Source organism: Cricetulus griseus, chromosome 2 (assembly GCF_003668045.3).
Source record: "Cricetulus griseus strain 17A/GY chromosome 2, alternate assembly CriGri-PICRH-1.0, whole genome shotgun sequence".
NCBI lineage: Eukaryota > Metazoa > Chordata > Mammalia > Rodentia > Cricetidae > Cricetulus > Cricetulus griseus.
In genome coordinates this window covers 88793515-88814648 of record NC_048595.1, presented here as the reverse complement: position 1 = coordinate 88814648, position 21134 = coordinate 88793515, and the positions used below count along the sequence as shown (strand labels likewise).

The 21134-nt window shown below is 42.0% G+C and overlaps 1 protein-coding gene across 5 annotated transcripts in view; it reads left to right on the top strand.

The window, feature by feature from the left end:
* The window catches only part of Znf462 (zinc finger protein 462), a 133128-nt gene that overhangs the window by 103196 nt on the left and 8798 nt on the right, over positions 1–21134 (top strand). For all 5 annotated transcript variants that reach the window (XM_027403067.2, XM_027403064.2, XM_027403068.2 and 2 more), the window contains 2 exons: positions 6019–6242; positions 19157–19289. In XM_027403067.2, coding sequence (XP_027258868.1) covers positions 6019–6242; positions 19157–19289 — 357 coding nt within the window. The remainder of the gene's footprint in view (positions 1–6018; positions 6243–19156; positions 19290–21134) is intronic.

Below are 21134 nucleotides of genomic sequence, written 5' to 3'. Positions count from 1 at the left end.
CTACTTTTCTGCCTCAGTGTCCCTCGGATGCCCGGGTGGAGACATCTATAAGGTGGCTTACATTTCGCCAGCACCACTACTTTTAGGAAACATGCCTGTGATGTGCCTCTATCTGTCCAATTCTCATAGAAGATGCAACAGCTATGGTGCTCTGTCTGTGTCTTCATTCCATTGCAATCTAATGACATGAGAGATGGTAGCTGGCTGGGCCAACCACCTGGGAGCCAGGCAAAAGCAGCACAACAGTATTTAGGCAGGAATACTTGGCCCTCAGCTTCCTGCCTGGTGTTTTGCCACAGTAACCTGGCTTCTGGTACCCCAGCCCATGTGTTTGAGTAGCTGTGTGCCCCATACCAGCTTGGGTGGAGGCCATCAGTGGAACCAGTGCTCAGAGAACATCAACAGTGAGTCCTTGATGGCTTCGGTGAATCCTCACTGGCTGTAGTCATTTCCCATATTGGAGCCCGGTGGGATCAGAGCTTTGGTGGTTGACAAGCTCAATGACTTTCCCTGTCTGAGCGTAGACTTAAGGAAGCGAGAGGCAGAGTCATTCTGCACAGAGGCCAGGAACACTTGACAAAGAGCTCCCTCACCCAGTTGCCTCATCATCAGCACTGTAGGTAGCACCAGCATCACACAGCCTCCCATTTTGTAGATGTAGAGCTCAAAGCCTAGAAAGACTTTGTTTTATAAGGGTTTTTGCTTGTCTGTATACCTTCTGCTTTTTAATCCAGTGTATTTATTGGAGCTCTGCTTCATTTCACAAAGGATTTAAAGTAGCTCAAAGTCATTCCCACAGAGCTGTTGCACCAAAACCAAATGAAGGCAATGTGAAAGACAGGCTGATAGAAAGTGCGGGAGACAATAGGAATGGTCTCAGCAACAGTTTGAGATGCCTGGAATGTACAAGAGCCCATCTTTCATTAGCCATGCCTGCAGATTTGGCCTTGGCATCTTTGCCAAGGAAAGAAAACAGAAGGAAAGAAACAGAATCATTTGTCTTTGGGGTGTTTATGAAACAATCTCAGTTCTAGACAACTGAAGTCTAGAAGGAATCTCTACAGTGGACAGACAGGGATGTTATAGTGTATAGTGGGCCCATCATACATACAGTGCATGTTGAATGCCCCATGATACGAAATGCTGGAGACCAGAAGTGTTTCAGAGTTCTAAAGTATTCAGACTTTGGAATATTTGCATAGAATGTCAATGAAATATCCTGTATCCAATCATGTTGGTGCTGACAAAGTTTTGGATTTGGGGTGTATCAGTCTATTCCAGAGTCGGAGAGAGCTAAAGTAACTTAGCCAGGGTCACTCATCCGGCAGTCAGGGAATCAGCCCCAGTCTTTTGATCTTATGTCTCATGCCATCCCCCATCATTGGTGGCATTGTCTCTTCTGTTTGCTTAGGGAGAGAGTTTTCTGGATATGTAAATATTGTGAATATGGTCCCAATATGTGCAGCTAGGATCAGTAGTGACAATAAGAGCTGTGACTGCTATTAGTGAGTGTTTCCTCAGCCATGGGCAGCATGCTGAATGCTTTACAGTAAGCTAACCAAACCCAGCATGGTTGATATGACTGTTATCCCTGATGACAAACTACAAAAACAGGTTCAAAAAAACTGAGTAACTTCCCTACGGTCCAAGGACTCTAGGGTAACAGGCTGGGAATGGAACCCAGGTGTGTCTGACCCACAGCACTTGCTTTGAATCCCAGGCATCACTCTCTTACCCTTGGGAAGCTGGTGTCACCTGTTCAGTGTTCTAGAGGCTGTGAAAGCTGGTCTAAGGATAGAACTCTTTGTAGGACTGGAAGTCAAAGGTGAGGACCTCAATCCACAGGTGGCAGAGGACCTTAAAACAGCTGTACCTGCTGATTTCTGGCTCTGGTGTCCATCTCCACTTGAAGGCAGATCAGAGAGAACCTGGTCTTGGCATCTCAGCGATGCGGTCAGATGTCTGCCTTGCAGATCAACACTGGGGCTGATCCCAGAGTAATAAGATGAGGCTTCTGCACCTGTGCACTGCCTGCTCCGGATGAATAAACATCTTTGGTCTCTAGGGTCCACAGCATGAGATGTTTCTGAGGCCTCAGTTAATTAAAAACCTTGGGATGAAAGGCAAGAAAAACAACTTCTGAACTGGCCCCGAGACAGACCTGCTACTGACAAGGATAGCTGCCATCTCTTCTTTTTTGGGGGGACACACTGATGCATTTAAGTAGGGGAGAAGGGGAGAGGAATCCATTCCATAAAAGTCTGAATGAGAACTAATCATGGATGTGTCCTGGCCACGACAAGGGGAGCATGCTACTGTTTCATGAGTTTAGCAAACACTCATTATTTGCTTGTTACCTGCTGCCCTCTTTGTGGCTGTTTGTGGGTGATGGAGTATAAAAATCCCTTATTTGGCCTCCTCAAGATAAAGACATGCAGAGAATATCCACAACAGTGATGGGTGTCTAGGAGTCCTGTTTATGTTCTAGAAAGAGATAGGTCATGAATGAAGATGACTTTCAGACTGAGCCATGGTAGCATTTCACAGGGAAGACTTAGATGGGCTACATTGGGATATTTGGCTACCAACAGTGACTTTAAATAGGTTATTTTCTCCTAGTTATAGAGGCTAGGGTTATCAGCAGGGTTGTGCATCATGTAAAACTTCAAGAACACCATCCTTGATAGGATAAGGAGGATACAACTCAGTGATGGATCACTTTCTTACCCTATATGAAACTCTAGCTTTGATTCCATGTCATGCCCTAGTTCCTTGGCATTGTTTGGTATCCTTAACTTATAGTGGCATCCATCCAACTTCTGCTTCCTTCTTCTCAGGGCCTCATTCCCAGTGTGTTTCTTTTTGTGACTTCTCATATAAAAACCATCAGGCATTGAATTTTAAGCCAGTCCTAAACTAGTGTGACCAATCTCATCTTAATTACATCTAAAACCTCTATCCCAATAGTCCTAATGTAGGGTTCCAAATGGACATAAACTTGGGGAACACTATCAACCACCATGTGGGGTGGTAATTCATTAATAAACCATGGAACCAATGTTGTACATGGAAATATCAGTTTATTAGTGTTATCATTTGAAGGTTTCTACAATCCCCCAACAGTAAATAACTGAGATTTTGAAAACACACATTTATATAAGTAAGGGATTTGGTCCATTTAACTTGTGTCTTAGTTTGGAAATAGGAAGCCTTATATTTCATTTTTTAATTTCTAAAATCTCAGTTATTTATTGTGGGGGCTCTAATACACTGATATTTCCATGTACAACACTTAAACACCAAATACAGCTTGCCTCATAGCAAGCTTTCAATCAGTTGTAAAGCTTTATTAGTTATTGTCACTATTAGCATTTGAACTCCAGGGTATGACTTTGAATGCTCAGACCTTTGGGTAAAATTCTTAATGATGCATGATGAAATTAGAAAGTGCAAACAAAGCTAACCAAGGTGGTAGAGGAATTGAAAAGGGAGATCCATCACTAGGGGGTTTGGGAGAACCAACAATTGACTGTGGGAAACACTGTTGAGTGACTGAATAGCTGTCCTCATGGCATTTGAGCCATTGTTACATGGAAAAGTGTGCCCAGCTGTTCTTCATCTCCACTGAGGTTGACAGATCTAGGGCAGATGGGCCAGGCTGGAGCCAAAGAATAAAAGAGGAAGCAGTAAAGATGACAAGATAAATCAGGAACAAGTTTAGAGGGAACAGGAGGGCTGCAGCCTCAAGGAAGTACCAAAAATGTTCATGGCAGCCCTTTCCAGGAGTTCAATCTCTGTATGCCTGCCTGTTGGTCCCTGTTGTGGCTGCTCCCCTTCTTTCCCTATGCAGCAGCTTAGTGTCTTAGTCGGGTCTACCACAGTAGTAGTTCATGCCTGGTGCTACTGAATGTCCTTCCAGCCTCACAAAGGGTGCACTACCCTGCTGGCATTTGGGTGTATCACAGGAATGAGTGCTAGAAGAATCTGATGGGTGAAGCCCATAGAAGCTGCTAAGCATACTGCAATCCATAGGACAGTGCCCCACAACAAAGAATGGTCTAGCCCCCAGATGTCAGCCATGCTTTTCTTAGCAATCCAGGAGTAATGGGAGACCTTACTCTCTCCGAGGAGCAGATGGGAGGTGGGGGAGGGGGAGCAGAAGGAGAGGAGGGATGGGGAATTGGGATTGGGATGTAAAAAATAAATGAATAAAAAAAATTTATAAAAGGAAAGAAATCTAGTAGTAAGAGAGAAGAAGACACTAACATGGACTTCTTCAGGCTAACTAGTTTATGCCAAGGCATTTCCCCTCCTTTACACCAAACCGTGGAACTGAATGGCTCAGAAGACTGTTGAACATTTGCTATTCTAAGAAAATGTGTGGATTACTTTATAATCATGTGTTTCTTAGCTGTCTGCTATACTTTAGTTTAAAAATATTTATGTTTCTAAATAAGCAACTGACTCTTTGTACAGGGAAAATAACATATGCATTAGATCTCTGGGGAGTATGTTGCAGACACTACCCTTCACGAGTTCTCTGCCCAGCATTTTGCTGGCCGATGAGGCGCTACATTCAGGGGCTTCAAAGCAGTGAGTGCCCCACAGTTCGAATGCTGTGGTTGAGATGAAGACATGGTGTTGGGTGGGGGAAATTCCCTGGAGTCCGAATGTAGCCAGTAAGGAAGGGGGGAAGCTGGAGGAGGAGGCGGCAGTCGCATGGGCGTGCAAAAGACTAGCATCGCTACTCAGTTTCTCTGGGAATAAAATCATGCTTTTCTGACTTAATAATACATTGCTGTATCTAAATAATATAAGTATATGTTGTGTGCATCCATTTGTAAACTTCCAGAGTCTTCTGAAATCCAGACTCAGCATGAAAACACATGCTATATTTGATTCTTGCATATATAGCACAGATTTTAATTTTATCCCAGTTATGGATATCTGGCACGTGTGCCAATACTCTGGGCAGACTGGTGTGAAATTTAATTTGAGCAGTTAAACACAAGGGTGAGAGAGTGCAAAATACACAAGCGCATGCATTTCCAGCCCTACAACAGTTGGTATGAGTGGGAGAGGCACCCAAGCCCGCTCGCTCTTCCCTGCTTTGAGTTTTCTTCCTCCTGTGGCAATCGGATCACAGATTTCCCATGACTGGCACAATTCTTCACTAGTTCCAAGGGGGTCCCCACCTCCCCTCAATGCTGCCCACAGCTATTTCACTTGTAGGCTAAGTGTACTGGTTAGTTGGTTTCTAGATTTGCTGTTCTACTTGAGAAGGGCGTCTTTGAGAACATCTTGGGGGTGGGGGGAGGGGCCATGCATAGATGAAGCAGTGAGGCCAACCTGGTATCATGGCTCAGCTCTGTCCGATGCAGTGTCAGTGAACTTTTTAAAGTGACCCCTCACTGGAGATGTACCTAAGTGATAGAGGGCTTGCCGAGCATGGCTGAGATCCCTGCTTTGATCCCCAGGATGTAAGTAGGGTGCTGTTCCTTATTATTCATTCTGAAAATGGGAGTAACTCTAGCCGTGATGTCATTAGAAAGTGAAACACAGTGGTGGTACTTAGGTGCCCAGTTAAGATCCATTTCCTTTCCCTCAGAGACACCTGGCATCCAGCCATCTTCACACTCGCCGAAGGGCATTATAATGCTTTTTGTCAGTGGTTGTTAATATTGGTAAAGATGTCATCCACTTCCATGCCCTACCTGCCCTCATCACTTCCATTCAGAAGTTGCCTAACACCTTTCCACCTGCCCCACATCTATTTATACATCACTCCTGGTGTTAAGTACACAGAAGCGTTTGGTCTTCCAAGTACTCTGTTGTGCCAGAGGATTATGCACCGTGGGGGGAAGTCAGGGAGGGACAGTGTACATGTGTGTGTTGTTCACAGACCAAGACCGCAAGAAGTATCAAAACTGAATGGGTCTGTTTCTTAGATCCCCAAGAAGGAACATCTGCTTTCCGTCAGTAAAAACGCCCATCTCTCCATTCGATTTGTTTCCACAGAAGAGCGAGTTGTCCCCATTGAAGTGTGCCGTTCCAAACTGTCAAAATACTTGCAGGGAGTAGTTTTCCGCTGTGATAAGTGTACCTTCACCTGCTCCAGTGACGAGAGCCTCCAGCAACACATAGAAAAGCACAATGAACTGAAACCTTACAAATGCCAGCTCTGCTACTATGAGACCAAGCACACGGAGGAACTGGATATTCACCTTCGGGATGAGCATAAGGTACTTGCCCAGGACTTCCTGCCTCCCCCCACCTCACTACTCCTGTGGGGAGGGCCCTGGTGGGGAGACAGGTCAGGGTATGGGGAAAACAGGTCACTGAAGTCATACCTACTGTATGCAAGACAGGGGGATGAGTTAAAGTAATAATTACAGTAAACCTTCATTTTCTTAGAATAAAAGTAATGTAAGATCATTGTAGAACTTGTTAAAAAAATAGCTAGGGTGAATAAGTCACTCATACCTCTACCATCTAAAACTTTGGGTGATCTTTTCTATACTTCCGTTTTTTTACATAATTTTATTTATATTTTATATAAAATATCTTGCTTTTTGTTTTTATACTAAAATTTTCCTGTCTTATTTTAAATCTGTTTTGTTATCAGTGTTGGCAGACTTCCTGTAAAGGGCAGTCAGTAGGTCTCTTGGGCTTTGTGGGCTGTGTATGATTTCAGTGGCAGCTGCTCAGACCCACTATTACTATAACAAGAAAGCAGCCATGGACAGTGTATCAGTTAATGAACACAGTAGTGTTCGAATAAAACTTTATCCAACAAATAATGACAGTCTGTGGCCTCTTAGTTGCCAACCCCAGAGACTTTCAAAAGCATCACTATGTCTATCTGAACAATTTAAGAAATTGATTTTTTTAATGGATTAGGAAGGACATACAATGGAGATTGTGGGGTAAATTCTCCTCTGTGGGTTTGCTGAGAGTTAGAGCCATACACAATGGCTCTCTTACTTAGTGTAGGGTATATTTGGCTTACTGTGGCTCTAGGTAATTACTCTAGGTTTTGAATAGGGCCCCAAGCACAGGAGGAGTTATGATTAGTATGTGTTTCCTTTCTAATTAACTGAGTTCAAAACACCTATTAAGCATTTACTCAAGACATACTGAAAAGCACTTTTGATGCTGTTTCCATTTTTTTCTCATTCTGTATCCTCTTCAGCAGAAACTCTGCCACTCTTTCTTAGCCTTCCAGTCCCAAGTTATAAATATTTTGGTCTGAGTTGTCTCCTGGTAAGGGCTAGAATTTTTCTGCTGGGTCCTGAGCTTTGTCTCAGGTCCACAATTTGATGGCTTGATGGCAGCTTCTGGTTGCCCATGACTACCCCTGAAGTAAAAGCTGAGAATGAAAGCCTAGATTACCTCAGTGGAAATTTCCATATCCTTTAAAGCTTCTTCTGCCTTCCTGGGCATTTCTCATCCTAACTCAGGGGGAAATGTATTTCAGATCAAGCTTCTTTTAGTCATTCATGTGCATATCATTTATGCACAGTCATCCTTTTATTATAGCATTCAAGCCTTCAGGCTGGTCTCTGGGAATGGGGCAAGTCAGGAAGAGAAATTCTTTCCTAGTTTCCACAGTGACATCTAAGCTATTAGGAAATCCAGAGAATGTTAGTAACCAAGCCAAATAATGGAGCCAGAGGCTTTGGGAGAAGGGTATTGAAGGCTGGAGCTTGGGAATGTGGACTATGTAGTGGGGTTCTCCAGAAAGACAGGACCAACTTTAGGACATTTAGAACAAAGAAAGCCAAGTAGTACTTTGCTCCATTGCTTATTGTGCATGCATTAGCAAGCTGCTTCGGTATGAGGGCTGTTTCTGGTTATATTCACAAATCTGAGTAGCTACAAAATCCTGATGAAATTACAAAAAAAAAAAAAAAAAAGCTACTAGAATACTCAGGAGCTTATTGAGGTAGCAGGATATAAGACAGGTACACAAAAAATAAATTCCTAAATGAAGAAAGAAAACATTGTAAAAGATTAATTATAGCTACTAACATCAAAAGGAATAAAATCTAATTTGGGATAAAATTAACCTAAGATATGTTAGCTCTAGTTACTGAGAGCTACAAAGTCCCATTGAGAGAAACAGAAGACCTACATTGTTGTAGCCCATACCATGTTCATGAAAATAGGTAACTAATTCAGTGTTGATCATTTTTCCTAAATTGACCTACAGATTTAATGTAATTTCTGTCCAAATTTTGCAAAGTTTTTGGTTTTGTTTTGTTTTTGTGTGTTTTGTTGTTGTTGTATGCCTTGGGTGAGGGGAGGTATTTGAGACAGGGTTTCTCTGTGTAACATTCCAGGCTGTTCTGGAACTCACTGTGTAGACCAGGCTGACCTAGAAAGAACCCACAGAGATCGGCCTGCCCCTGCCTCCTGGCTGCTGGGATTAAAGGCAAGTATCACCACCATCCAATGAGGAAGTTTGTTTGTCTTGTTTTGTTTTTAAATAGAAATTGATCAACTGAACCTAAAATTTATGTGATAGTGCAAATGACATAGATTAGTCCAGTAATTCTCAACCTGTGGATCATGATCCCTTTGTGTATGTGTGTGGGGGGGTTGAATAACCTTTTCACAGGGGTCACATTTCAAATATCCTGCTCATCAGACAGATATCTATGTCTTGGCTCATGACAGTAACAAAATTATAGTTATGAAGTATAAAATAATTTTATGGTTGCAATCACTGCAATATGAAGAACTTTATTAAAGGTTTGCAGCATTAGGAAGGTTGAGAACTGCCGAATTAATATAAATGGTGAAGGGAAACAATGTTGGGGGAGTCAACCCTTCTTGTTTTCAAAACTTAAGTGAAGCTACAGTATTTAAGAGAGTGTGGCATTGGCACAAGAACAGATACACAGTTTTAAAAGAACAGAAGAAAAAGTCTAAGAATAGATTGTCATGTGAATGTCATCAACTGATTTTCACTAAGCATGTTAATACAACAGAGAGATGGTGTTCTTTCAAAGACAGCTCTGGAACAATTGGATTTGCACATGTAAATTTCAACCCTTTGTCTTTACATAACTCTACACAAAACTCAGTTAAAATTGATCATAATATTTGGGCTAACATATAAACAGTGAAATAGGATATTCTGAGACATTGGATGACAGAATAATACTTAGATAAGGCACCAATGCTCTGGACATTAAGGGGAAAACAATGCAAATTGAGTGTCATCAAAATTAAATGTTTGCTTTAAAAAGATGGCATTGAGAAACAGGCCTGAAGCAGATTATTTGCCAAGTAGTTGTGCCCAGGCCATGGAACCAGAACCTACAAAGAACTATTTCAATTTAACCCAGAATGAGTAAAACATTTGAGTAAACACTTTTCTAAAAAAGGATAAATTAATGGGTAAATGAGCCCCTTCAAAGATGCTTGACACAATCTACCACTTGCAAAGTAGAGATTAAAGAAACATTGTTTTCACTGCCTACCAAGGTAGTCAATACCAGTCTGTCAGTACTAAGCTGTCAATACCAAGATGTAGCTGAGGATGTGGAGAAAGTGAAAAATATAGAGTGCTGGTAGGAGCGTAAAAGTGTACAGCCACTTTGGAGCAGTTTGGCAGGCAGTTTAAATGTTAGTATTGTGTTACCATCAGACCCAGCAATCCTACTCCGGCTGTCTTAGTCAATTTTTCATTATTGTAAGGAAACATCATGACCATGCTTATAAAGAAAGCATTTAATTGGAGCTTGCTTACAATCAGAAGTTTAGTTCATTGTCGTGGTGGGAAACATGGCAGGGGACATCTCCTAATCCCTGTCAAGTAGCATCATTACTAATGGCCAGACATTCAAGTCTATTAACAATAGGGGTCCTTCCTATTCGAACCACCACACTGGCTTAAAGTAGATGGATAAATGGTTATGAGCCTAGCCTTTAATTGCTGAGCTGTCCCTCCAGCCCTAGATGGATAAATGGAATACAGACTGTCTATCAAGTGGAAAACTACTCATGCTTAAGGAATGAATTACTAACATTTAATAGCATGGATGGATCTCAGATCTTATTAATGGACAAAAGCCAGATTTCTGTTTTATGTGAATTTCCAGAAAATTTGTAATTGTAGCAACAGGAAGTAGCTCAGAAGTTGCCTGGGGCTACATCTTGGAAGGGAGGCATATTATAAAGAATACGAGGAATCGTCTCAGAGGTGAAGAGATTCCTAAACTAACTTGGATGAGGGTTGTACAAATGAGTAAATCTACTTTTAAAAAAATAAATTATTCATTTAAAATAGATTAGTTGGTCAGTGAATTATAATCCAATCCCCAAACTCAAACACAATAGTAAGTCCTCAGTATTGCAAAGTTTCTGTGGTATTTCCTACCAAATTGATTGTTGGACCAATAGTGCCAGATTAGCGCACAAGCTCTCAACAATAAAATGCAAGTTGGGGGTTGCTGCCACATTTTCAATAAGACACTGTTAAGTGTATTGCTTTTTATATTGTGTCACAAATCACTTTAGGGGGTGTTGTATGGAGGAGAAAATCTAAAAGAAACTGTAAGGCATTGTGGGATGTGTTTTCCCATCAAAGGATTTTATTGAACAGAGCTGGGCTTCCCAACCTTGGACATCTGAGTTCTCACTGCCAAGGCTGTAAACCAGAGGAAGGCCCCTTAAAGACACCAGTATCGTGTGTCGGATGGATAGAAAGCGTCTAATAGCAGAAAGGGTCCTTGAAGTCAAATACATCATTGCATTTAAGAACCAAAATGTCAAGTGCACTTGATGTAGGCTGCCATGTTTATCCTCAGAAGCCAGAGTGCAGAGGAGAAGGGGCGACAATCAGGACCCTCATTTTAGAGGTGACAAACAGAATCCTGTCCTTCTAGACCTTTCTCTGTCAGCTAGCAAGGAATCACGTGTAATCTCCTGGGATCGAAAGTAAATAGTGCAGCTGTTTCATTTTTATCACCCGTCCACTCCCTGTCTTTTTCTCATCTCACCAGATCCTCTGAAAGGCTGGATTTTATTCTCTGTCAATTTCTCCTCCTTCTCCCCTCCCCCTGTACATACAACAAAATATTAGTCAGTGATGCTATTTCTCCGCTGTTCCCATGAACCTTTAAGTCTTACTAAAGAAAAACAAAGTTTACACGTCTCACATTTAAAAACAGCACACGTTTTAAAAGAAAACTAAGTATATACAGTATTTTGTTAATGCTCTTTATGATTCTGAAGTCTGTTTTCTACTTAAAGGAACATAAAATATATTACTTCTAACTTGGTTTTCTCATAAAATTGTCATGCTCAGTATAAAATAGTCTATTCAGGCATTATACATTTACTAATTGAATTTACTTTGAAGTAGTTTTAATTTTTTTATCCAAATGGAGCCTCCAGCAGCTGAATGCTAAGAAATGTGTAGCTTTGACTCTCTCTCTCTCTCTCTCTCTCTCTCTCTCTCTGTGTGTGTGTGTGTGTGTGTGTGTGTGTGTGTGTGTGTGAGTGTGTGAGTGAGTGTGTGTGTGTGTGTAAACAGCAGACTTTCAACCCAGAAGCAAGCAGCAAGCTCTGGGCTCTTAATTCAGTTTTTGGAATTCATGAAATTCACAGTAGTACAAGTTTCAGATAATGAGTTTAAGTTTAAACTATAGTGTTTGGGGAGACCTGTTTATGTTGCTTTCTTTGAGACAGAGTCCAATAGAGCCCAACCTTTGTTCAGAAAGTGGAGTTCACATTCTTCTGGCCTGGTTGGACCAAAGATTTTCCTGGCCCACTCAGAGGGGGATAGAAGGATACACCGAGGAGGAAGAGGAGGGGCCGAGGGATTGAGTAGCCTTTTGTTGCTCTGTGGAGCTCTCAGATTTACTCGCTAATATTTATCTGAACACTATAAACCTTCCATCATTTAAAACCACCAGACATAACTTTAGCCACATTTTTTACCGCATATAATTTCTGAACTAACTACCAATGAACTACCATGGCTTCTGAAGACTTCCAGAGGCTCTAGACCTCTTTGGAGCCTTGCTTCATCTCAACATTTCTCTCCCTCCTGTTGGCTTTGTTTGTTGATGTGTCAGCTGGACATCTGTCTCTTTCATGGGGTTGAAAAGACAGAGAAACCAGAATCAGACAAATAAGAAATGTGACTGTTTTCCAGAGGTGTGTGCCTCCAAGAGCCTTGGCCAATATTTATCAAGTCAACATTAGACAAAGACACTATTTACCCATAACCTTTGAAAGTATCGACTGTCTTCCTCAGTCAAAACCAAGTTGCTTCTCTTCAGACACATTCCTGTATTTCCTTCCACAGTCTAACAGTGTGCCTCTCCTGCTTATAGTTACTCAACTAAATGAATCTATGAAATCATTTTTCAAGAATGAAATTTGAAGAAGCCTGTTTGTTCAACTTATCAAAACTTGGTAGCCTTGCCAGCGTCTTTTGTCTTTGTGTGTTTTGGGTCCAGAAGATTGGCAACAGCTCAACTGGCCAGATCAGAGCCTATTGATGCTGCCTTCTCCTGGCTTTCTTCAGAACTGGTGTCTGGAATTATTATATACCAAGGTTTCCAAATAAGTAGACTTTCATCTGGACTTTGGTCAAGTAAGTCCATCAAAAACTCGATTTCCTTTCAAGAAAGTGGAACTGGTCTTTGTCTTCTGTGTTCCATACCCTTCTAGCTATTTCATGATCTTCTGCTTGTACTGTTCTTAACAAGACTTTTATATTAAAGAAAACATCTCAAGGCATGCCACTTGTCCATCAGAGTTTGCAACACAACATTGTTATCAAATGTCTTTTTTTTTCCTTTTTTGCCTGGATTAGCCAGTCTCACCACAGTGGAACATTTTTTCTGCATCCTGTGAGTGCTTTTGCATTTTCACAGCTAGTTTGTTGTAGTAGAAAAAGCCTGAGCTATGGCTTCTGAAGAGAAGAGAGCCCATGTCATGAATACAGCATGTATTTTCTGTTGTGTTCTCATCTTCTGATGTGGAATACGACTGAAACATTCTGTACACAGCAGTCTGAGGATACAGGGATGTGTGTAAAAGCTACTGCATATATTTATAGTATATAGCAGATATTTACTAGATATTTTTTAAATCTCTTAGAAAGTATCTAATTTTATTCTGACACAAGCAAGCAAGTTTATGGGATGCAAATATTATGAATTCTTTATATGCTGTGCTCTCATGGGTCTTTATCACTAATTTAAATAACACTCATTGCATGTGAACTACATGCCTGACCTACCAGTCTGCACTGGGCATACAGAGCAGAGTAAGAAGTGTTTGTTACCCTAGACCATCTCTAAGCAGACAGGACACACAAGCTTAAACCAAGAGTCGAGACTGAGCACATTTAGTGCTTTATAGAAGCAGCCATAGAGCAAGAGTACTCACAGCTGGTCTCTGAAGAACATTCAGATGGCCCTGCTGCTTTACTTGGCTTTATTTTTCTTCCAATTTAATTGAGATACAGTTGATAAAGTGATGCATTGTTGAGGTTCCCAGTGTGGTGCTATGGACCACCCCGCCTCCCCCAGAGGAAAGAGCACCTTTTTGCCCTGTTGATAAGAATGCCAATTGGTCCACCTATTATGGAAAATGGTCAGGAGGTTCCTCAAGAAGATAAAAATTGAGCCAGACCTGGTCACTCAGGCCTGTAAAGTGAGCTATTCCAGATGTTGAAGCAGGGTGTCTGAAAGTTTACAGCCTGCCTCAGAGTAAGTTCAAGGTCAGACTGGACAGATTAGTATGACAGTGAGACACTGTCTCATATATTAGAAGTAGAAAACAGTAAAAGAACTGGAGATATAGCTTAGTGGGCAACTTGCCAGGCGTCATGAATCAAGTACCTTGGACCATTGTATAATCCAGCTGTTCCTTTTCTGAATATGTAATATCCCCTTGACCCTGTGCTCCTATTGTCATTATAGTGTTTCCATGGAAACCATATAAGTATCTACTGGTGTGTGAATAAATGAAGACAATTGTGTTGTGTATGCACAGTGGAATATTATTCAACCAGGAAGAGGAAAGGAATCCCACCATTGAGGGCAACCTGGATGGACAGCAAATGTTCTCTCTTTAAGCTTTCACTATAACTCTTAGCAGAGGTGCTGTTACCTGAGAAAGCAACATACTTTTTAAATTTTCATCTTATTTAGTTTTGTGTAAACAGGTATTTGGGCTGCATGTGTGTCTGTGTACCAAATGCATGCCTCATGTCCACAGAAGTCAGAAGAGGGTGTTTCATCCCCTGAGATTGGAGTTATAGATGCTTGTGAGCCATCATGTGGGAATTGAACCTGGGTCCTCTGGAAGAGCAACCAGTGCTCCCAACCGCTGAGCCATCTCTCCAGCTCACTCACTGGAATTTTAAAGCTGCATCCCTGACCATCATCCTGCGGGCAATCATGTAGATAATATTTTGCTTTACACATTGATTCCCTTCCTATATCCCCGTCTTGATTTTCAAAGACAGCCAAATATCTGCTTGCAACTGTGCCTAAGTCAGGGATTAGCAAAGGGTGGCCCGTGGGCTAACTCTAGCACTCCACTTGTTCTCATGGCCCATCATCCAAGAAAGTGTTTGAAATTTTTAAATAGTTGAAAAACTCAAAAGCATTTTTTTCTGGCCAATGAGGCAGTACAGATTTCCTATTTTGCTTTCCGTAAATAAGTGTTTATTTGCATACAGTTGCATGCATCTTCACCTAGTGTTCCTGGTGGCTATTGAGCAGTTTAGGCATGGTGGCAGAGGCTCTGTGGTTAAGAAAGCTTACAAGAGTCACTATGTGGCTCTTTGCAGAACAAAATTCTCCACACCACAGTGTCAGTTAGTGACCACCAGGAATTACTCACATAAGCAACCGGCCAAGGTTCCATGTTCTCTGTTGTCACTTTTTCTAGGGAAAAAAAAAAAAACCCACTCTGACTGTGCTGATGGTGATAATAAATTGTAGGTAACATATCCATCCTGGTTGAGTGTCATGTGAAGCTGATAGGAGGCTGAACTCTGCCCCTGAGCCTCTGGGAACATAAGGTGGGCTTGCTTTATCACGGTCTCCCTACTTGATGTCTGTGACATCACCTGAAGATGAGGGTGACAAGTTCCACTCTGTCACCAGCAAGCATGTCTTTTGTGTAAAGCTAGGTTCCCATCTGAGCACAGTATGGGAATGCATGTTTAAGTTGATAATTTTAATAAGTTGTATAATAAATCTATCTGGTGGGGGGAGTGGTGAAGTGATACATGCTTAGAAGAGATGAAAATCTCCTTTGCCTCCCCTCCCCCATCTCCTGAATTGTTCAAAACGAACAAATAAGAAAGGCTGTAGCTGGGCATGGTGGCATACACCTTTAATTCCAGCACTCAGGGGGCAGAGGCAGGCCGATCTTTGTGAGTTTGAGGCCAGCTTTGTCTACAAAGCAAGTTCCAGGACAGCCAGGGATGTTGTATAGAGAAAACCTGTCTCAAAATAAACTAACAAACAAATAAATAAATAGCAAAAAGAAAAAGAAAGAAGGAAAGATAAAGAAAGACTGTGAATGTTCCCATTAGCTAGGGGAGGGGTGTCATGGGGTCATCATTTCTGAGCTTGGGAGTCAGTGTTTGCCAATCACCTCATGGTCTTCAATTCTCACATTTCCAGTGCACAGCTGCCTTCTCCAGGCACTAAGTCAAGTCACAAGGTTGGTGACTTCCAACTGGGACTTTGGTTTAGGGACACTCACCTGTGGCTTTCACAGGACACGTGGGTGAGCGTATAGTTTTATAATCTGAACAACACATGTTTAGGGAACACATGTGGTTTCTTTTACCTACAAAAAGCCAGGAAGGATCAGAGTTCTAAATGCAATGCTCCTAGGTCTGCCATTTCTCTCTTAGTTGTCACCTTTTATAGTAATAGGATGGAAGCAGGATGCTTCTGGTCCTGGGGGGTGGAGTGGGGGGTTGAATATCCTCAACTCATCCTCCCCATCATCCAGACATTAGTGAGTTACCCACCAGTCACCAGGTCTCGTAAGGATGTTTGTGCCTCTCAGAAACTAATTGAAAAACACTCTAACCCCTTTGACTCGGACCCTTTAACTTCACATCTGGAGATTTCAGTTTTGAAATGAAAACTTAACATGAAAGACAGACTTATATACAATAATGTTTATTGCTGAAATAGAGCAAGAGCCAGGAATAACATAACCCCAGATAAATACCTGGGAATGCAAGATCATACCCTCTTTATGAAATATGATAAGGTGATTAAAGATGACATTCACTCATAGAACACTATGTCATAAACGGCAGAAGACACGGGAGACTCTTGTTAAAATGAAGCTAAGTAGTAGCCAGGCAATACAAATAGTGCCCACTCTAATGTAGACACTGCCGGTGCAAGGAGATGGAGCTATGAGAGGACAGGAAATCTATACTCACGGTTTACAGCTCAGTGGGGGAGAGGCAGGGCAGGGGCTTATTTAGGGAATAGGGTGTCTGCCTAGGAGTTGAGCCAATATAGGTGCTGTGACAGGGCAAACCAGCATAGTTAAGGCAGGAGCAATGCCTTAACTAATCCCTTCACCAGCAATTCCCCTGGTGAAGGGATGGGACTGGGCTTGGGGACTGAGTTATTGTGTGTGTGAGGGATAAAGCAGGTTCAGGAGTACAGGCTTAGGGGTAGGGATGTGCTGGAGAGCTCACTAAGTTAAGGTGATGGGAACAAAGGCAGCTTGGGGAAAGTGTTTAAACCACAAAAAAAAAAAAAAAAAAAAAAATTGTACTTTGACTTCAAGGCGAAGTTGATATTTTCTGTGTATGTGTCTATGACATGTATGTATGTAGATGGGGTTTATATATACACATGTATGGAGCTCAGGCGTGGTCACTGAGTGTCTTCCTCAGTCACTCTCTACAAGGAACTCTCACCAATTCTGGAGTTCACCCATTCAGCTCCGTTGGCTGGACAGTCAGTCCCAGCAAACCTTCCTGTCTCTAGGTCCTCAGAGCTAGTACTGAAGAGTGCACCGCCACGCCCAACTTTTTATATGGGTCCTGGGGACCCAAACTTTGCTTCTCACTCTTGTACAGGAAGCTTTTACTGACTTAGTCGTCTCCCCAGCCTCCTAACATTTCCTTAAAGATAACTGTGACCACACCAGGGAGTAGATACAGGAAGAGGGAAAGATGGATGCTACAGAACGAGTTTTGGGATAGGGCTTACAGTGAAACAGGAGAGATGGCGGGCTAAGCAGGGCAGGAGAAAGGCGTCTTCCTTCTGTGTTCAGATTAGCATTTAGATGGCTAGTTTGGGGGTTTTAAATGTTAGAATAACCCAGCGCTATCAAGATTTTTTTAATTTTAGAAATCTTCTCATTACATAGCAAAAAAAAAAATAGTTTTAAGTCTTAATTGCCTTGCAAAGATTATAGACATCTTCAGGACAGATAAATCCTGGGTTGTCCCGGGATGAACGTCTACCATGGAAATGCCACATACTGTTTTAAAATTGTACAGCATCCAAAACATGAACGGTTTTCTAGGGAGGGAAAATACACAAGCATAGTTCATCAGAAACTCATGAAAAGGAGAGGGACAAAAGAGCATTTGGTTTAATGCCAGATCTCCTTCTGTTGCCATGAGCTTTGTGAGATCTAGGGACTTCAAGGAGGATCCCCTAGCCCGGTAAGGAGAACAGGATCAACTGATTTCGTGGATTCCATTTTCATAGATAGGCCAGTGCTTTATCACAGAAGTGCTTTCTGCCTCCCCTCAGATTGTACCAATCTTCAATACAAAGTTGCCAGGGCAATATTAAGTCTTATCTCAGCACCGAGTTGGCCCTGGTACCCTGTGTCGAGTTCTCTCACATTTGTCACAGCAAATGATGACGATCCCATCTGCCAGGCATATGGAATTGGTGGTGCTCAGCAAATCTTTGTCCCAGCCTGGCCCCAGAGAAGATTTCGAATTGTCTTGTAAGCCCTCTTTGCTCTCTTGTGCCCTCACTGCTCTGTCTACTGTGGCAGCTGTGGAGTCAGCCTACCTAATTAATGATGTCTGCCTTCATCCGTCAACTATACTGTGAGCCTCTGGAGATGGGAACAGAGTCACGTTTGTCTTGGCATTCCCTTCCCCTGGCCTTCAGCAGGGGATCGAAGCACCCACCTCATACAGAGCCATCATCTCTGGCTTGTTCTAGCTGCCTCACCTGTCATCCTTAACAGCTCTGTGTGTGCAGCTGCCAAAGTTCAGATGAGATGAACAGAGAAGGGAAATTTTGTGCTACTGTTGACCTGGCAACCAGAGCTCATTAGACTTTATAGTTTGGATTGTTGCTTCCTTTGAGTGATACTTTGACATTAGTCTAACTACATTTTAGATAAATAGAAACCACCCACTGTGTGTGTACATGCTCTCTACTTTGTTTTGAGGTTGGTCTGTTCTTGAACCTGGAGCTTTTCATTCAGGTTTTTCCGTGGGTTCTGGGGATCAGAACTTAGGTCCTCACCCTTGAGCAGTAATTCCTTTTCCCACTGGTCCATCTCACCAGCCCCATAGTTAACACATTGAGTGAGCTCTTAGGTTAGTTAGCTGTGGTTTTCTACATGTAATACTAGTCTCATAAATGGGCTGTAGTTAGTTTCAAACACATAACTAAACTAGTAGCAATTGTATGGTCTTCCATTTAAACTAGAGTTAAGAGTCAAAAGTCTTGTGGTTCTGGCTGGATCAGCCCAAGCAGGATTATGGAAGAAAGTTCTGATTCTCAACTGCTGGTTGAGACACCTGTAAGAGCCTCATTGCATGCAGAACTATTGGAAGCTTGGATAGTTAACAATAGTCATCTTTATAAATTCTTTGTTGACTCTGCTGTGGATTTTGTGATGCTTTGGGCATTATTTTTTGTACCCAAGTTGCACCAGTTTGGTAAGAAGGTCCAGCGTTATTCCCTGTGGAATGGGATCAGGGACAGATCTGTCACCGAAAGCCAGAGTGAAGAAAAAGACCTCTAGGGCTCCTAGCTTGTTTAGTCTTGGATGCAAAATCACAGAGACAGGGAAATTATGCTGGAACAAGCTCCTCCAGAGAGAGTCCAGGCAGTCTGTGGTTCATTATTCCATCATCTGCTTGGACTTTTTTCAGGTCAGCCGTAACTTTGAGCTGGTTGGACGGGTTAACTTGGATCAGCTGGAACAGATGAAGGAAAAGATGGAGAGTTCCAGCAGCGATGATGAGGACAAGGATGACGAAATGAGCAGCAAAGCTGAAGACAGAGGTTAGTCTCACCCTGCCCTCTGAGTCCCAGATGGCACCCAGAACGTCCATGACGAGACAGAAGGGAGGCAGGACGCAGCTGTGAGAAGAACAGAAGGAATGATCCTTCTTGGTTAAGTAGCAGAACAGACTGGCTTAGGCACTGTCTGGGGCCCTGTCTTACAAACTATTACCAGCTATAGAAACTCCAAGGAAAACAGGCATTTTCTTCCTAACTATAGATATATGTTTGCTAGAAGGAAAAAAGATGATTCCTAGCAAGGAAACCTAGTTGTGAGGAACTTTCAAAGAGCAAGCTGAATGACACTGTAGGGCTATCGAAGAACAAGAGTAAACCTGGAATTGCACACTCCTTTAAAATGATTGGTGGTAGGGTCATAGTGAGAGGCTGCAATGAACTTGAACTCTATACCTGTCCCCCTGCAGCGCCTTTCTCTTAACCCCTTGGGGCTGTGTTTCCACTCTGTCTCATCCTTCCCTGTAAACACAGAAAACACCAGCAAATGTTTTGTGGAAGTTTTGAACTATTTTTCTAACCCCTGCCATTCTGGCATTATTCTAAGATAAAAAGACTCCAACATGTGTTTAGTTTCAGATGACATGTTTATGGGATCTAGAGTGTCATCCCTGTCTACTGGGGATGGGGGATGGAGGGATGGAGAGAAGAGGGCTTAGCAGCTAAGAGTGCTTACTACTCTTGAAAGAATCCTAAGTTCAGTTCCCAGCACCCATTCCTGGCAGCTCACAACCACCTGTGACTCTGGCTCCATGGGATCAGACTCCTGGCCTCTGTGGGTTCCTGCATTCATGTACATATCACATCCTCAAAATTGAAAAGAAAGAATGTAGGTTGGGATGTGTTCCTTAAGTTACTGAAGACTGAGCAGAAGTTCATGTGTGGTTACTGTAAATATGAGGAAAAAGCATTGTAGCTACCACGATTGCAGTGACAGAAAGTCATCTTAGTGTCCATTACTTAGTGTTGTTTCTTTAGTCTCATGTCTCCTGAAGGGTCCTACAGTTACCCCATCAGATCTTGGCCCCCAATCAACAGGACTTTGTTTATGCCTTTCTGAGATCACCAGCTGTCAAATAATAGCTACAATGACAATGATAATACTAGTGTCTGTTTCCTAAGGTGGCCAACATACAGATTTTTTTTTTAACTTAAAAAGTTCAGATTTTAAACTTTGGTATTTTCTTTGTTTTTAATTGACAAGTTAAAAATATATATGTATGTATGTATGTATGTATGTATGTATGTATGTATGTATGTGGTGTTTTAGAATAGGCGTACTTTGTGGGATGGCTAAGTGGAGTTAGTTAACATAGTTTTCCCTCACATACTTGCCTTGGAAAGTAAGAACTTAATCAACTGAGCAATTTCAAATTACAATAGCATTATTAATTATAGTCACCAGACTATACAATTGATGTCCTAACATCATTCTGTCTACCTGAAATTTGGTATCTTGACCAATGTGTCCCCAGCTCTCCACCCCTGGACTTTGGCAATGCCCATTCTATTCTCTGCATCACTGAATGTGACTACTGTGAAATCATTTAGTATTTGCCTTTGTACCTGGTTTATTTCCTTTAACATACAGTCCTCATCCATGCCATCTCAAATGACAGGGTTTCTTTTTCTTAAAGTGAAATGGTATAAACAGTATACCAATGGGTGTGTGCATCACATTTTTTGTAACCCTTCTTACACAAATGGCCACTGACGTGGATTTTATGTCTGTGTGAATAGTGCTGTAGTGAGAGCATCTCTTTGGTACCCTCGCTTCATTTTCTTCGTGTGTCAACCCAGTAGTGAGATTGCTGAGGAACTTACAGTATT